This window comes from Pithys albifrons, chromosome 1 (assembly GCF_047495875.1).
Source record: "Pithys albifrons albifrons isolate INPA30051 chromosome 1, PitAlb_v1, whole genome shotgun sequence".
Lineage (NCBI taxonomy): Eukaryota > Metazoa > Chordata > Aves > Passeriformes > Thamnophilidae > Pithys > Pithys albifrons.
In genome coordinates, this window is record NC_092458.1 from 85,273,034 (window position 1) to 85,290,745 (window position 17,712).

At 42.7% G+C, this 17,712-nt stretch overlaps 1 protein-coding gene across 10 annotated transcripts in view; it reads right to left on the reverse strand.

Annotated features, from left to right (window-relative positions):
* Positions 1-1,106: 1,106 nt before the first annotated feature.
* The window catches only part of RIMKLB (ribosomal modification protein rimK like family member B), a 57,142-nt gene continuing 40,536 nt past the window's right edge, over positions 1,107-17,712 (reverse strand). For 7 of the 10 annotated variants that reach the window (XM_071557572.1, XM_071557554.1, XM_071557582.1 and 4 more), the window contains 2 exons: positions 14,693-14,896; positions 8,279-13,255 (listed from right to left, as the gene is read on the reverse strand). In XM_071557572.1, coding sequence (XP_071413673.1) covers positions 12,792-13,255; positions 14,693-14,896 — 668 coding nt within the window. In that variant the 3' untranslated portion in view covers positions 8,279-12,791. Of the gene's footprint in view, positions 1,294-1,543; positions 3,356-6,363; positions 13,256-14,692; positions 14,897-17,712 lie in introns of those variants that run through there. The other 3 variants (XR_011698002.1, XR_011698004.1, XR_011698003.1) reach the window with 3 other exon arrangements.

Consider the following 17,712-nt stretch of genomic DNA (forward strand, 5'->3'; position numbering starts at 1 on the left):
TCTGGAACTAGCTTAGCAAGACAGAATATATGAAACTAAGAAGGAATTCAAAAAGTTCTCAGCTCTTCTACTTTTGTAACATTAAATATTAAGGGAAATGACAGAAAAGCACTTATGGAAGCGTTAGCATATGCATCAGCACACTCCCAAGCACTGAACCACAAGAGATAAAATGGCCACTAGTCTGCAGTGGCAGCCATTTCACCAGTTTACAGAGGTATTAGTGTTACCAGAGGCACAGTTTGACATATAGATTTCCAAAAAAAGCAACCACAAACTGCAGCTATTGAAAGAAAAGCTTAGCTGCGAAGTACCAGTTACATTCCTTGTTTCCACTCACAAGTAAATAACTAGAACAAGCACACAGAAAACAGTAACTAAATTTTACGTTAAATGTATACCCATAAAATGAATAGGAAGAATGTCAATAACAAGAGATGTTTACTGATAATGTATCAACTCAGTAACTTGTTGCCCTTTTTGGCTTCACAGTTTCAAATAGGCACATTGTAGAAATACCATCAGTGTATGTCCAGTTCTTTACAGTGCTTTGCTAACAACAAACCAAGAGAGCCATGTGCAAGATCTACAAGCTATAGTGTGAAAGATTGGCTCTCTTCAGAAACAAGAGACAGAATTTACATGACCATGTCTACAACAAGTCCTGCTTCACTGTGGCTTCAAAATCCCAAGGCACATTATCTCTGGTAGATTAACTGAGTTACAGCTCTTCCACTCTAGCAGTCACCAAAGATATCAGTATAGCATGATCAGTACAGTATGAATTTAATTCTAAAACTCAGGAGACGTGTGCTCTCAGCCACTTAGTGACTGATAAAACCAAAGCCCAGATGCTAAAGTTTCCAAGGCATTTGGAAAGATTATTCACGTCAATATAAAGCTTTTTAGAACTCTTAGGAATGAAATTCCTAAAGGTAAAAAGGGTTAATACAATAAAGAATATCAAACCGGTTTTACTTTTCTGGCTTAGCTGAAGCTTTGATAAAAGATGAAGAGATTTCTGAAGTTAGCCAGCACTTCAAGAAATGGGAGATGGTGTAAAACATACCAAAAAGAATCTCACACTCTCATGAATTACAGTTTAACTCTTTTATTCAGTTCTCCATATTAGCAGGACAGGGATCATAAGGACTGTTAACCCCATGTGTGGACATCACTCCATTCCACATCGTTGTTGGCCCATCCTTTCTTCCCTTCATTGTGATGGAGGCATTATCAAAAGGCTAAGTGTCCCCACAAGAGGCAAAAGACCTCCTGCTGCTGCAGAAAAACCTAGAGGAATAAACCATTTAAAAAGTTAGTCTTTGTCCCAAAATACAAACATCAGAAATTCAAACAAACATTGTAAGACAAAGACCTCTGTACCCGGCCCTATCTGGCTTCCCTCATAGCTGCATTACAGACACACCAAGGACTGAGCCATGAGCATCAAACTCTTCTGACCTTGGAAAAGGCCTTTCCAGGTCAAGGAGTGAGATGCAGTGAAGGCTGTGTTCTAAAGATAAAATCTAGTTCCTGTTACCTTTCCAGTGGGTAGAGTTCAATCTCTGCAACTGGAGATTCAGCATCTTTCACAGGCATTAGATTCCTGCAGAAATATTTCATGTGGAGGAAAAATTGCATATAAGTTTAGCAAAGGCAAACTGCAGACTCTTCCTGCCTAGTTTTCCCACTGATAAAGCTTCAGTATTTGCCATCCAGTAAACAAACGTTTCCATTTGGACATGGACGAGTATTCCTACATCACATTATAACTGCACTACTTCTCCCACACACTATTGTAAAGATGGGTGGGAAAGAAACCATAATATTTGTGTTATTTCTGTTGGCCTTGTGTTTGTTTGATGCATGGAAAAATACAGACACAAGCAGACCAAGTTTCCTCCTGAAACTCACAAAATACAAGTTTCAGGCTTAATACACAACACAACTGAACAGAAAGAATCCATACAATAAAGACTACCAGGCAGTGCTTTGCACAATAGCAGCAAGGAAAGGAAACTGCACACACTCCCTTCAACAAATGGATTTGTTGTAAACGAAATATTTACAGATATGAAATATATTCAGTTGCACAGTCAATGTGACATTCCCATTTCTCATAAAGGTGTAACTGAAACATTCACCTTGACTCCTAGCCTCCCACTACATTGATATGACAGAAACAAAAGTAAACCTGTGCATGCAGCTACTGCTCAGTCTTCTCTCTGCTTCATAGCACCTTCCTGTTCAGTTCATGTAACACTGTGTACAGCTTCCACCCCTCCAGTTCCTCTCTCCCCAAAATACAAGTATTTTATGACACAGATAAATTAAGCCTCAAGGAAGCTCAGCAGCATTACTGCTTCAGGGAAATCTGCATAGAAAAAACGCAGGACTGGCCGAAGAGGCAGGAACAATTGGGTTATTGGCTAATACAATACAGACTTTTCTGCCCTCTCTAACAACAAATGCTAATTTGTACTAGAGGGATTGTCCCAATAAATTCTGGAAGTTAACACATATGCCTGAAAATTAATCAATGGGATAAATTAATTTTATTATTATTTCATTTTATTTATCATAAAAACAAATGATGTTGAGCTTGGATAACAGAAGGAATTTCTACACAGAAAGGGCTGCCAAACATTGGAACGGGGTGCTCAGGGATGTGGTGGAGTCACTGTGCCTAGAGGTGCTTAAGAAAAGACTGGATGTGACACCTAGTGCCTTGGTCTAGTTGACATGGTGGTGCTCATTCAATGGTTAGGACTCGATTTCAGAGGTCTTTGTAACCTAACTGATTCTGTGATTCTGTGCAATCAGTTTTTTCCAATTAGAACACTTTACTGAAAATCCAATGACCTGTAATAAAACTTCATTTTTTTTCTATCCCTGTATTAAAAATCTCAATTACATTGCAATTTGTCCAAGACAAAAATTCAGACGTTATGTGGAAAACTGTATATATATCATATTACATTAAACCTCAGATTAACCCAATACAGTACTTGTACTTGGGAATAAGAAAAACATTACATACTGAGGAAAATTTAAAAATTCATTGTTGACCAAAAGCAACTGCACTTTTCCAGAGACAAACAGAGGATGCTATTGACAAAGACTTCTGCTACTACTGTATCACAATAAGGCCGTAGAGCTCAGCAAAATCCATGGCAGACTTCTGCTCTCTGTCCCCACCCAGACAAGGCCAAGATTAGCACAGCTGACTGTCCTTAGAGAACACTCCACACCTATTCCCGCTGTTTGACCAACCCCAGCCTTATGCACCACTGACATTTCAGAAGCCAATACCTTTTTGTAAGAGATGTGTACAGAAGCACATCAAGAAGTTCTGAAAGCAAAAAGAAATGGCAATAAAAGATAAAGATGTAATTCCATGTATGCAACACTTTCAAAGTTCTTTCTCAGATGTTTCTTTGTCTGCTCTTATTAAAGATAAACCGAAAAGCCTTCTCCCCAGCAACATCAATGACAACTGAACTGACACCAGACCTGGGATAGAACTAGAGTAGTTCCTATGCATTTTAACTGCTTTCCCTTAACCATTCTACTTTCTATAGAAATGGGTAACAGAATGACATTATTTAATTCCCCAAACCTCCTTCCCTCCTTCCCAACAAAAAATATCTATTACCCTAAGACAGAGAACTATATATAGTTGCATACAGTAAATGGCCTCCAAATAAAAAAGCAGACACACAGAAATTCACATGTATCTTTTATAAGCCCTTCCTGCACAGAGACTTGGCACAGCTTAATACACATCCATATTATTATGCAGACTCTGTATATTCTAGTAACACTTGTACTGTTTCTAGAGGAACAAAAGAGGGATGCAGAAATACCTTGAAAATGCCTTGCATCAGAGCAATGTAAATGTTAACTTTTCTATCCACCTAATCCATCACCTGCTTTTCAGTCAGCATGAGGAACCTACCCATTCCCTCCTTTCACATACATATCACCCCCCTTGAAGGCCTGTGGAAGTCTATGACAAGAATGGAAAACATTCGGCCTTCCTCAAACCTCTACCACATCAAAGATGCAGAAAACAGGATGCTTTGCTATGTCACATCTAACAGAAAAAAAACCAACCAAACCCCTTTGTACTGACAGCCACATGCAGAAATGTGGCAGATCTGAGGGAGAATTCTAAATGCCTTCTTGTTTATACAAAAAAAAAGTATTTCCTGACCAGTTGACTAAATCATCTCAAATGGTCCCCTTGTTCATTAAAAAAGCTTAAATACATTTATATACCGCTATCCCTTACTATGCTGAGAAGCAATAGCTTACAGGTGTATTGGGACAAATAAGCCCATGTTGAGGGTCAGATGACCACTTTTTCCCAAGTATTACTGTCATCTAAACTCAGTGCAGTAACACCTTTAATCCACATGACCGTGCATTCAAGTAGCTAAACACTACAGTTAGTTTCCTATCAACAGAACTTTTACCTCTCCTTGAGATCCAGCTCCCAAAGGTTAGCATGCCTAGGATATATTGTGTACAGAAAGTCTGGTGAGATTCCCCCTTACAAAAGCAGCTGGGCATGGTCAAGATCAGCAAAAGCTGTTTCCCTGCCTCATCCCTATCTCTGATGACAGACTGACATCCGCTTCAGACTCCTTTGCCTTTACTACCAGAAATTCCTTTACCTTCTTCACATGTCCAGACTGACTGGATTTAAAACCCTTTCCCTGTGAGCTGCTTCCTACATACAGACTTTGCTCATCATTATATTTAGCAAGGCTCTCATCAACTCTCCATCCAAAATATTTTCCACTTTGCACATGCAATCTCCTTTCACTCTGTAGCAATTCAATTCTGCGATTTCCAGCCTGTGGTCCAGACAGTACTTTCAAAGGCTGTATGTTAATTGAGAAGCTAATGAGAAAAGCACACCAGTTGTCCATAGTCCTAAGTGGTACCTGATGTGCACTGAAGACTATTTAGTTGCCTGGGTATCAAAATTCAGATCCAGCTTAGTTCCCATATATAAGCGTTCCTGATTTTAGTGTGACTACCCCAGAAAACAACAGGAAATAGAATTTGGAATTTATCAGCCACTACTTAGCTGTCAGTGAACTAGAAACATTTATGTAAGTACAAAAGCTACTGCTATATTGTGCAGTTTGGTATATATTCTGGACACAATTTTTTATTCTCAATCCACTTGGATGTGTCTCCCTGTATTTTCTGTTGATCCAGATTCAAACTCCTCCTGTGCCAGACAGTTCATTAGTGCTTTCATATCTTGCTGCTTTCTCCTCTTTCACTTTCTTTTCAGAAAAAGAAGTCATCCTACTACAGGTCAGCATTTTAATCTCTGGTAGAAGATTCACTTAAAATGGGAGGTATTGTTATGGTGGAACATACTATTGATGCTGCAACAATAAGCATTTTATAATGTCTAGATTAGTGGTCCATAAAGGGGAGTACACATTCCCCAGGGAGGGACACAAGACGATCCATAAGGCTGCAGGGTTTTATCACCATTAATAAATACAATTAAGTAAACATTTTAAATAGTCTTAATTTCATCTTTATCTCATCCTTTTTAAATTTGTTTTTATATAAGTTTTATAACACGTAGCAATACATGAATATAACTTGTAAAAATACATATTGGGGTGCATGCTCAAAATGTTTTTTTCTGATAGGGATATAAAATCAAGCAAGTTTTAGTCATTGGTCTGGATAACTAAAGAGCTGATTGAAACTACCAGCTGTTGGCCACTAAGTCAGAAACATTATATATTTTGTATTTCCCACTTTCAAGAAGTATTTTAACTTTTGGTGATTCCAGAGATATACCTGCCTCAGGAAGTCTCCATGAAGCAGACTGTTCATGGCACTTCTAAGGCATCTATCATTTCATCTGCGTGGTGCCCTCTAAGCAGCAAAAAAAGTAAATGGGCTCTCAGCCTATGAGGCTGATAACTGGCTGACAGTAAGGATATTTTTACCTTCATAAAATTCCATAGGTAGAGATTGCAGAATCTTCCTCATTTATTCCCTGGTTTTTAAATTAGGTTAAAACTAACATTTCACCAGTGGCACAACTATGATTAATCTTCCTGTGGGGCAGAGAATGGATGGGCTAGATAAATTCCTTCCAGCTTTATTTTCCAGTACTCTGTAGATGTATCAATTTTGGTCAACTTTAATCTGTTAAGACACACACTGTGCCTTATAGAGGCAGACAGGAAACTGGAATGTTGAATAGAAGATGGTAATGAGGACAATGGGTAACCAAACATCACATCAGAGAGGTCAATGTGCCTACTGTACTACAGGCAGTCTTTGGATGGTTAGAATTCTGTAAATTAGACTCACCATTAAAAGGGACAGTTCAGGGACTCTGCCTTTCTCCTCCATTCCCCTTACTCCAGTTAGTATTTTGCAATCCATTTCTCCCAGTACTGGAGGTTTCTCAGGTCACAGTCATGAGTTTCTTCTTCTTCTTCTTCTTCTTCTTCTGCTGCTGCTGCTGCCACCTACCAGTTTTATTACTCTGTTGCAGCAGAAGGGTATATAGAAGAAGTTCGTGTTCAGCATGCACATAATCATCATCCTTTGACTAAGATGTCAAGGCCTATTCAAGTTCTACAACATTTCACTGTACACTAATGCAAAGCACTGGGCACAACCAAGATCGATACAAGGCTTTGAAAGCCATTCCATAAAGAGGAAGGAGCATGATCCATAAAACCAGCTTTCAAGAAACATGAAATAATAAAACATTACTTTCTGCAGAATGCAGTAAATTTTTATTAACTCTTCCCACCAAAGATCAATTGCAGACACTGCAACGAACTAGCACTGTATTTCTTTCAAGACAATCTTCATGTAATATATATCTAAAATCAGGTTAGAGATGCAAAACCGTGATCCAACATGAATTCATTAATAAATTTGAGCTAAAGAAATTCTTATTTTTAGAGATTATTACAAACCCCAAAAAGACACCCAACCACATGCCTGAAAGTGTTACACCCGTGTCCTATAGCAGCTGATGCACAAAAATATACACAAATAAAGGAATAGGCCTGCCCAGTGCTGAGACGCAAGAAGTGGGTGTGTCTGAAAGGAAAAAGCATTGGAAACATAAGCATAACAGGTTCATAAAATTATGCTGCAAGTAAAATTAAAGACACAAATTATACACTCAATTATACCAGTGAAATTGGATATCACTCCACTGACTTTCACAGAGTGATTCCAGGTTTATCTCAGTGTAATTGAGAGCAAAATTTGGCTCTAAAATTATTCCCTCCCACCTTAATTTGAAGCTGAAATTCATGGTATTGCTGATAAATTTGGTGTGTATCAGGAAAATATAAATTGGAGACTATGAAAAGTAGACTATTTTATTGTGGTATGGAGGAGTTATTAGCATACACAGAAAAATAATCTGAAGCAAGTGCTAATTCTTTAAAGACATCATGGGAAATAAAATACTGCATTAGGAAACTTGGAAGCCTGTTTGCAGGCTCATGTTCTTCAACTTGGAATGGTATTCCAATTGTCTGATATTTACCTCTGAGTAAAATACTAAGATACTTCTTAAAAGAAGCAAAAGAATAATAACAAGTGCTTTGGTATGGCAGTAAGGGCAACACAGAATGTGTCACCCCACCCTCCACAAACAGAAATAGTCCAACAGTCTTTTTCTTCAGCACACGTATTCTTACACCTATCCCCTTTACAGGATCCTGCTCTGTTGAATTTTAATAGATACAACATTCTTAGTACTAGTTTTTCATACCTATCAACTCCTAATTGATACAGTTATATTTTTGTTCATTTCACAAATGGAAAGCAACATATCTTTCAAAAATCTAAGCTAAAATAGTACATTTTAAGACAAACTACCTTGAATTGATAAAGAGGAAGTGGAATGAATGTATGACAAAACTATCCCTCATACAGTCACGAGGGAACTCAGTTCTGTCTCACCTGAGTGAAGCAAAGAACAATGACAGTTTTTTAAAGATAAGCATAAGGACGGGAACTGAGGAAGGAAAGCAGGATTTTCTCTAAGCATCAGGGTTAAAGAAATCATTCAACGAGTTTCACCAAAATGAACTGATGGGAAGAAAGGAAGGCAGACAAGTTAGCAAATTTACGAAGGTTACAGTAAGAGCAGAAAAGTGTCAATTTACCTGACAACAGGTCGGTTTTGGATGTCACCAAACTGCTGCGTTTACCCTTTTACCCGCTTGCATTACTGGGGGGAAAAGTTTAGGAAGGAACATTCTCAAGGATTTTTCATAAGTTCTCACTCTTGCCATCAGAAAGGGGAGAAGGGGTTTTCTCTGGATTGTTTGACTTTTTGGCTCCTGAAAAGTTTTGCAAAGAACAGTAACAAAGTGTGAACTGTTAGAACACATTTCTGTAAAAAAAGGTAGAATAAGTCACACAAAATAGAGCAACAACAAATCCCACCCAAAATCCGTGCATCTAACTTGTGTCATTGTTTTAAACAAATAAACAAAACAAAAACGTTTCAACTCAAATTTCAAACATGAGAGGGTTGGAAACTTCCAACAGTAGGCCAAGATCCACTATCAGAGTGTTCCAAAAGTCACCCTCAAAGGTTAAGAAAGGTTTAAAGAAATAAAACAAAGGAAAAGGTATCAAACACCTGGTTATAAATCCTGCAGTGTTGAGTTTAAAACAATTCCTAGAGCAGTGAAAAAAATTAAAAATTTAAAAAGACAGTAGCAACAGAGGTTACCTGTCCGAGCACCTACTATTCCATAGAGAGAACAGGAGTGGGTCGTGTGTCTCACACCAGCCATAAAGCCCATAAACCTTCTCAAAAAGAGTGAGCCATGAGAAACGTACTGTACATGTGATCTGTCTTCAAAGTCTCTCTAAGCCCTTATGATCCCTTATGTATTTAACTGACAGATTTTTGCAATAAGGGGAGAAAATATTTGGCAAATGTCACTGGTTTCATTTGTTGCATTTGGAAGTCCAGCACAGCATCTGAAGAAGTATCTCCTTTGTGGGTGACATACACAGAAGTTCCAGAGGTCATTTCCTGTTTAAGTATCATAGGTTGTGGAGAAAATGCTTCAAGAGTGACCATCAGCCCAGAACAAAACCATTAACAGTCAATATAAGCATCAACCATTGACATTGTTTTACAAATGAGGTATTGTAACATTACAGGAAAAGATTTTATAAAACACATTAAAGCATTAAATACAAGGCTTCAGATACAATCCATATATTGGCATAGTAAGACATCAATTATAAACACAGTGAGTTGAACAGGAGAAAATCTCCAGTTACAAAGAACAAAATTTCATCAGATGTAGTATAAGAAACTTAGTCTTGCAAACAAGTATTTCTAGCTGGCTCTTTTAAACATTAAAATACACAGAAATAGTTGTTTTACCATCAGCTGTATTGGCACTATTGTAATCCACCACTATCTTGACCATTTTTTCGGCACATGCTTCCAAACCCACATATGGAGGTAGTGTTAGTGCAACTGTATGGAAGTTTAGCATGTCATTTTCAGCACATGGAACTGAAGACAAAGTGTATAAAGCTGGCACCTGTAGAGTGCACCTTCAGTGGGAAATACTGCCTGGTTACATGGGCTAGATTTGTTGCTGTTTTTTCCCTTTAGGTAAAAGCAAGACACCCTCCTTGCATCCCCAGGTAGTTCTATGCATGTCACTATTTCAGGAGCAATGAGTAAGCAGGGAGTAAATACATGAGACAAGTGCGCCCATTTGTACCAATGAACCCTCAATCAAGGTTTTCATGCAGCATCAATACCCAGTGTCCAAACAAATGTACGTGATGTTTCAAATCCTGTCTCCCTCTGTGACCACTATTCATAGACTTATCTCCAAACTAGAAATGGAAGCATCAACCAGAGGAGCCAATTTATCACAAGGGAGTCAAACTTTCAGTCTCTGAATCCAGTGGTGGTCTTTCAACAAATCTTACGTTTACTTCACAAATTTTACAGCTGTGAGGTGCAACCTGGGCATTCTGAAAGGGTGATAGAAATGTAAGATTCCTGTATGCCACAAAATACTATGGAGACTCAAAAAACCCACTCCAGAACGTTCAGTTACCAGCTCTTTTCTCTAAAAGATGTTTCCTGTGATAGAAACACAGAGGTCCCACTATACCAACTAGCACTGTTTACTCCCTCCTGTTATTACACGTGCTCCATGTATGGCACACTGACTGGCCCTATCAGCTGCTAAAGGAGAGCAGGCACCTACCAGTCAAGAGACAAAAAAAAATTCCCCCCAGCCCCACCAAATTACACTCAGATAAATGAGCAGGGGAAGAAGAGTCTCTAGAAGAGACAGTTTACTGCTCAGTGACTAGAGAATTAGGTTTCTTTCATGTTCAGTGGTTCTGCAGCTCTTCATGGAAGTTGAAGACCTTTATATTCTTCACATGTAACCCGTGCGCCTGAAGGCCCAGGAAGAAGGATTTGAAAATACCTTTACTGCTGAACATCCTTTTTTTGGCTGGACCAGCTGGTCCACTTTCCTGCTTAAGATCAACAGTCAACCTTTCACTCGATTTTAATAATAATATTTAATTCTACAAAAAAAAAGCCATTTTATTACATTCCTTTTAAAATAAAAAAAATGAAACTGTACAAAGAAGCATGATCAAACCTCCATAAAGCAGGTTAATACTGTTCTGTTTATTGCCTCTTGAAGACTCTCTGCATAGTGTCCGTGAGTTGTGTTTAAGGTCCAAGTGAAGGTAAAACAGCAGAGCAGCAGAGAGGTGAAGAAGGGCCACAGAGGTGGGCAGTGCAGAACCTCAGAGGGTACATGGGACATGCTCCATTAAAGTATCCAGAAAACAGCAGCATTGCACACACACAACCCCCCTCCAAACAAAACCTATTTTCACAAGATTATTTTTCGATTGTAAACGTTTTACTTTATGTTTTTAAAAAAGAGGCTTATCTTTATATATATATATATCTATAGTTCCAGGGTTTTATGAACCCAGAGAATAAGAGGAGAATGAAAAGAGAGAAGGAGGAGGAAAAGGAGGAGGAAGACAGGGACTGAAAAATGGACTCAGTATCTGTTTTGGTTATTTGTTTTTCCAAACCAGCTCAAGGCTAATGAGAAAATGCACAGCCAGAAGGATTAAGGAAAATCAGGAAGCCTGGAAAAAAAATTAGAAGCGAAACAGCCAAAATCCCAAAAGAAATCAGGGAAAACAAATGCGTGCACACAAACACACACAAGTGTGTGCACTCACACCACACACATGTAGGGGTCCAGGATCAATCTACTGATCATTTGTGGACCTAGGTTATATACTTTTTTTTACTTTATTTTTTTAATTCTGGCTGAGCTCTCTTTTTTCCCCCCCTCTTTTCATCTGTCGCATTTTTCCCAAAGCTAAGAACTGAGTATTTCTCCTCAGTTATATTCTTTGGATTTCTGTCAACATCAGCTTTTATGTTCAGTGGGGAAAAAGTAAGTCTGGTAAGTATTGTATGAACTGCAGCTTTATTCTAAAGTTCCTCTGGACAACTAATCACTTTGAACCAGCTCTTCCCTCCTCCACACCTTATCACATTCCTCCCTCCGAAAAGAAGTAAAAAATAAAAACAAACAAACAAACGCCCAACAAGTTACAGGCTATATCTCAGTGTTTTCTTAACAAACAGTCTGCGGTGTTTTCACTTTGGCCACTGTTAAAGATGCAGGCATAGAGAAGGGAGTGTTGGACTAGCATGTATTAAAGAAAAAGGAACATTAACATTGCAGATCTCTCTCAGAAAGACTAAAACACTAACAAATACAAGTCGATGCACGTTTGCTTTAAACTAGTGTAATTCTTTTTCACATTGGATTAAACATCATTTTGTATACCAAACATTACAGTGCTGTTTATCTCCTCCAACCATGCAAAAAATAGTTAAAACATGCCACTTCTGCCCACAAAGAGAATATGACTAATTCCCCTAGATTCCTTCCAAAATCAGGATTTCAGGATTTGAAATGAGAAAAACACAAGTACTAATATCCTCCTTTAAAAGCTTTATAAAGAAATGCAGACACAAAGCTGCCACTTACTACCAAGATGGTACAATTTACAGATTTTTACAGAAAGTTCATGTTAAGTCAACTGACACTTCTCTCAGCCTCGTCATTTGAAAGGCCATACCCTGCAAGGTCAGAAAGCGATGACTTTAAAAGGACCCTGAACTTACAGCTCCCATCTACAAGAGCAGGAACAGTACGTGTCCAGGAATTTTGAAATACTTGGTATTTAACACCTTCAACTCACACATAAAGAATTTGAGGCACTCGGCAATTTACAGGACCAAGCCTTACAGAGGTAGAAGAGACTTAACCGGTGCAGTAATTCACAGAAGTTTCTAGAGAGCTGCCAGACAACTTTCTGAAAATCCTCAAGTGTGAATCATGCTTCAGTGCTTGCCTGTGAAGACACATGAACTGCAATATATCTGGGGACCAAAGCAGCATCCAAATAAAATTGCTGCTTGGTTATGAACTGACCATCTTTATTGTAAAGCTGATGCTGAAGAATGAAGACAATTTAATGTTCTACAGAACAGTAGGGACAGCAATCACAGCACGTGTGCCTTTTACTCTTGCCCTCTTGACTGACACACCCACCCCCTTTCCTCATTCCTCTGAGCACCTCTGATAAACAGCATTGCAAGTTGGCTTAAAAAAAATTTACAAGAGAGAGTTCTGTTGGTCATCTATTTACACGTGGCATCACTCCACAAGGAGTTTAATCTCATTGGCTAATAGCTGGTTCATGTTGAACAGAGCCCCCGGGAGCTTGGTGAGCAATTCTCTCTCCGTGGTCTCAGGGTCGCTGTCGACAGAGCTGGAGCTAGCACTCATATTGTCGACAGCGGCACTAGCTGGAGGGCCCAGCTCTGGCTCGCTAGTCTCGCTTGCCGTGGACACCACAGAGAGCAACGACATGCGCCGCGTCAAGCGGCCGGGGGTGAGCAGAGAAGCGGCATAGTCCGCTATGATACCAGCTACATCTAAATTACAAGCCTTGTCAAAGGCAATGAAACCTACATTTGCATTGGCCTCGCAGACGTAGAATGAACCGTCGTCCTTCATCAGCAGGTCAATGCCACACACATCCATCCCCAGGATGTTTGACACTTGGACTGCCAACTGCTTGCCTTGTTCACTGAGTGAGCACATCATTCCTACACCACCTGGAAAAGGCGAAAAAAACTTGCTGTCTGTACTCTGGTCACAGGTGATTGACATCCTTCTCAACTGGTCAGTGCTTTTCCATCATCAGGAAGCTGCAAAGTGAGCCTGCAAGCAGACTGCTGATGACTCAGAAATCAACCTCCTTTGCACAGTGACTACTAATGAACTTGCAGCCACAGCAGGATTTCAAAAAATTCTGACCTGCCCTTGGCAGGTCAAGATTATGACTTGTTTAAAAAACAGTTAAGCAATGATTTTTTAGTCAAGAAAAAATAACATACCTTTTTCTGATCCCAGGATATTAAAAAAATTAACTAACAAACCACCCTTGTTCTTTCTAAGGGAGAGGCTTTCCCTACATATTTGAAGAAACCTTTCAGCAAAATTAAATCAAGAGCTCTTAATAAGACTACAGCTGTAACAGATATTATTGGAGGTGGGGTGGAGGTTAAGACATCATCTGCTCATGTCCCTCTCTACTACTTATGACAGGTTACTGCCTTTGAAGCAAGAATTAAGGGAACGTTTGTGTCTGAACCTCAGCTGGTCCAGTTCACAGTCCATCATCAAAGTATTAACCAGCTCAGACTTCCCCCACCACAATACTTAAGTTTAAAAACACTCAAACAATAACAAACAAAGAGAAAACCACTTAGCAGAAAAATCTTTCAGGCTGTATTTCCTCAGCATCAAGTAGTAACTAAAATCTCTCAGGCATTTTGACTAACCAAAACTGTACTACACATGACCATATTTTATCCCATCCATCCCTGCTCAGGGTCAGTACAGTTTCAGTTAGGCAACCTCCACCCTTGTTCCTCCTTTTACCCTCAGAAACCCTGTGCTGAACACTCAAAGCTATGCAGAGTGTCAGTTCTGAGCATGCTACAATCAGTGCAGTAACCGCCTCTTCCTTCTACGTACAGTCTTTGGGGGAAGAGGCTGCAGGGGGCAACCAGACAGACTTAAGGCAGCACAGAAGATGCACACTGTAATCCAACTGTTTACTGCCTTCAACAGTTTCCTCTGTTAACATGCTTTCTACCCTCTTGCCAGCTGACTGTCTCCTCCACCGCCCTTAAGTGTCACTTTCTCTCCTCTGTCTTTTTCTGTTCCTCTTGACAGGATGGAACAAATGATAACATGGCATTAGCATGAAACTGTCACTACCACATCAGTTGCTCCATTTGTGTTCTAGAACATCCCCCAATTTTTCAACCATCCTATCCAACTTATCCTGTGGGTAGAGACTGTCCTTCTGTGTCTGCTCAACATCCATCTTATTCAATCCTTACTCTCATGCTTACTCTGGAAACCCCCAGCAGTAAAAGCACAATTAATACAAGATAAAACCTGCAGCTTCTTTCAGTTGACATTGTGATTTTTCAGCTGGATTGAAAAATTCTGACCAAAACTATGCACAGTGATTTTCCTACCAAGCGAGCAGTTGCTCTGCATCCTCCCATCTGTTGAGCAGCGGAGCATGGTGCCCACCACACGGCCTCCTACTACGATGACACGCACGTCCTTGCCATGGGACTCCTTAACGTATTTTTGAAATAAGTAGGGGGCATCGTGACGGATCAAATGGCTTAGGTCTGCCAAATGGTGCTTGTCTCGTGCCAGGAACACAGCTTTACCTGTATGGAGGAAAGAACATCACAAGACTGAAAACAGCTACCCCACTTAAGAGCTGCATCAATGACTCAGCATATGAAAGTAAAACCTTTGACCATCATGCCACCCATTCTCACAAGCCTCATCCATATACCCAGAGAGCCATTTACAAATTCCTCTGTGGACAACAGCATTCCACTGATTCAGTGCTCTGCAGTGTTCAAGTACTGACAGAGCTGAGAAGACATATGAGGAGTTTAAAAACAGAGAGAAGAGCGAAAGAGCGAGTGAAGGAAGGTGCGGGAAGGTGCAGGAAGGTGCGGGAAGGGAAGGGAAGGTGCGGGAAGGGAAGGTGCGGGAAGGTGCGGGAAGGTGCGGGAAGGGAAGGTGCGGGAAGGGAAGGTGCGGGAAGGTGCGGGAAGGTGCGGGAAGGTGCGGGAAGGGAAGGTGCGGGAAGGTGCGGGAAGGGAAGGGAAGGTGCGGGAAGGTGCGGGAAGGTGCGGGAAGGGAAGGTGCGGGAAGGTGCGGGAAGGGAAGGGAAGGTGCGGGAAGGTGCGGGAAGGTGCGGGAAGGGAAGGTGCGGGAAGGGAAGGGAAGGTGCGGGAAGGTGCGGGAAGGGAAGGTGCGGGAAGGTGCGGGAAGGTGCGGGAAGGGAAGGTGCGGGAAGGGAAGGGAAGGTGCGGGAAGGTGCGGGAAGGGAAGGTGCGGGAAGGTGCGGGAAGGTGCGGGAAGGTGCGGGAAGGTGCGGGAAGGGAAGGTGCGGGAAGGGAAGGTGCGGGAAGGTGCGGGAAGGGAAGTTGCGGGAAGGGAAGGGAAGGTGCGGGAAGGTGCGGGAAGGTGCGGGAAGGGAAGGTGCGGGAAGGTGCGGGAAGGTGCGGGAAGGGAAGGTGCGGGAAGGGAAGGTGCGGGAAGGGAAGGGAAGGTGCGGGAAGGGAAGGTGCGGGAAGGGAAGGGAAGGTGCGGGAAGGGAAGGGAAGGGAAGGTGCGGGAAGGGAAGGGAAGGGAAGGGAAGGTGCGGGAAGGGAAGGTGCGAGAAGGGAAGGTGCGGGAAGGGAAGGGAAGGTGCGGGAAGGTGCGGGAAGGTGCGGGAAGGGAAGGGAAGGGAAGGGAAGGGAAGGGAAGGGAAGGGAAGGGAAGGGAAGGGAAGGGAAGGGAAGGGAAGGGAAGGGAAGGGAAGGGAAGGGAAGGGAAGGGAAGGGAAGGGAAGGGAAGGGAAGGGAAGGGAAGGGAAGGGAAGGTGCGGGAAGGTGCGGGAAGGGAAGGTGCGGGAAGGTGCGGGAAGGGAAGGGAAGGTGCGGGAAGGTGCGGGAAGGGAAGGGAAGGGAAGGTGCGGGAAGGCAAGGTGCGGGAAGGTGCGGGAAGGTGCGGGAAGGTGCGGGGAGGTGAGGGAAGGAAGGTGCGGGAAGGGGAGGGGAGGGGGGAAGGGAGGGAGGGAGGGAGGGAGGGAGGGAGGGAGGGAGGGAGGGAGGGAGGGAGGAAGGAAGGAAGGAAGGAAGGAAGGAAGGAAGGAAGGAAGGAAGGAAGGAAGGAAGGAAGGAAGGAAGGAAGGAAGGAAGGAAGGAAGGAAGGAAGGAAGGAAGGAAGGAAGGAAGGAAGGAAGGAAGGAAGGAAGGAAGGAAGGAAGGAAGGAAGGAAGGAAGGGAAGGGAAGGGAAGGGAAGGTGCGGGAAGGGAAGGTGCGGGAAGGGAAGGTGCGGGAAGGGAAGGTGCGGGAAGGGAAGGGAAGGGAAGGTGCGGGAAGGGAAGGTGCGGGAAGGGAAGGGAAGGTGCGGGAAGGTGCGGGAAGGTGCGGGAAGGTGCGGGAAGGTGCGGGAAGGTGCGGGAAGGTGCGGGAAGGGAAGGGAAGGGAAGGGAAGGGAAGGGAAGGGAAGGGAAGGGAAGGGAAGGGAAGGGAAGGGAAGGTGCGGGAAGGTGCGGGAAGGGAAGGGAAGGGAAGGGAAGGGAAGGTGCGGGAAGGCAAGGTGCGGGAAGGTGCGGGAAGGTGCGGGAAGGTGCGGGAAGGTGCGGGAAGGTGCGGGAAGGCAAGGTGCGGGAAGGTGCGGGAAGGTGCGGGAAGGTGCGGGGAGGTGAGGGAAGGAAGGTGCGGGAAGGGGAGGGGAGGGGAGGGGAGGGGAGGGGAGGGGAGGGGAGGGGAGGGGAGGGGAGGGGAGGGAGGGAGGGAGGGAGGGAGGGAGGGAGGGAGGGAGGGAGGGAGGAAGGAAGGAAGGAAGGAAGGAAGGAAGGAAGGAAGGAAGGAAGGAAGGAAGGAAGGAAGGAAGGAAGGAAGGAAGGAAGGAAGGAAGGAAGGAAGGAAGGAAGGAAGGAAGGAAGGAAGGAAGGAAGGAAGGAAGGAAGGAAGGAAGGAAGGAAGGAAGGAAGGAAGGAAGGAAGGAAGGAAGGAAGGAAGGAAGGAAGGAAGGAAGGAAGGAAGGAAGGAAGGAAGGAAGGAAGGAAGGAAGGAAGGAAGGAAGGAAGGAAGGAAGGAAGGAAGGAAGGAAGGAAGGAAGGAAGGAAGGAAGGAAGGAAGGAAGGAAGGAAGGAAGGAAGGAAGGAAGGAAGGAAGGAAGGAAGGAAGGAAGGAAGGAAGGAAGGAAGGAAGGAAGGAAGGAAGGAAGGAAGGAAGGAAGGAAGGAAGGAAGGAAGGAAGGAAGGAAGGAAGGAAGGAAGGAAGGAAGGAAGGAAGGAAGGAAGGAAGGAAGGAAGGAAGGAAGGAAGGAAGGAAGGAAGGAAGGAAGGAAGGAAGGAAGGAAGGAAGGAAGGAAGGAAGGAAGGAAGGAAGGAAGGAAGGAAGGAAGGAAGGAAGGAGCTTCAGATAAAGGAGATGGTCTTTAAATTTGAACTCCTCTTGGTACAAGTTCTTA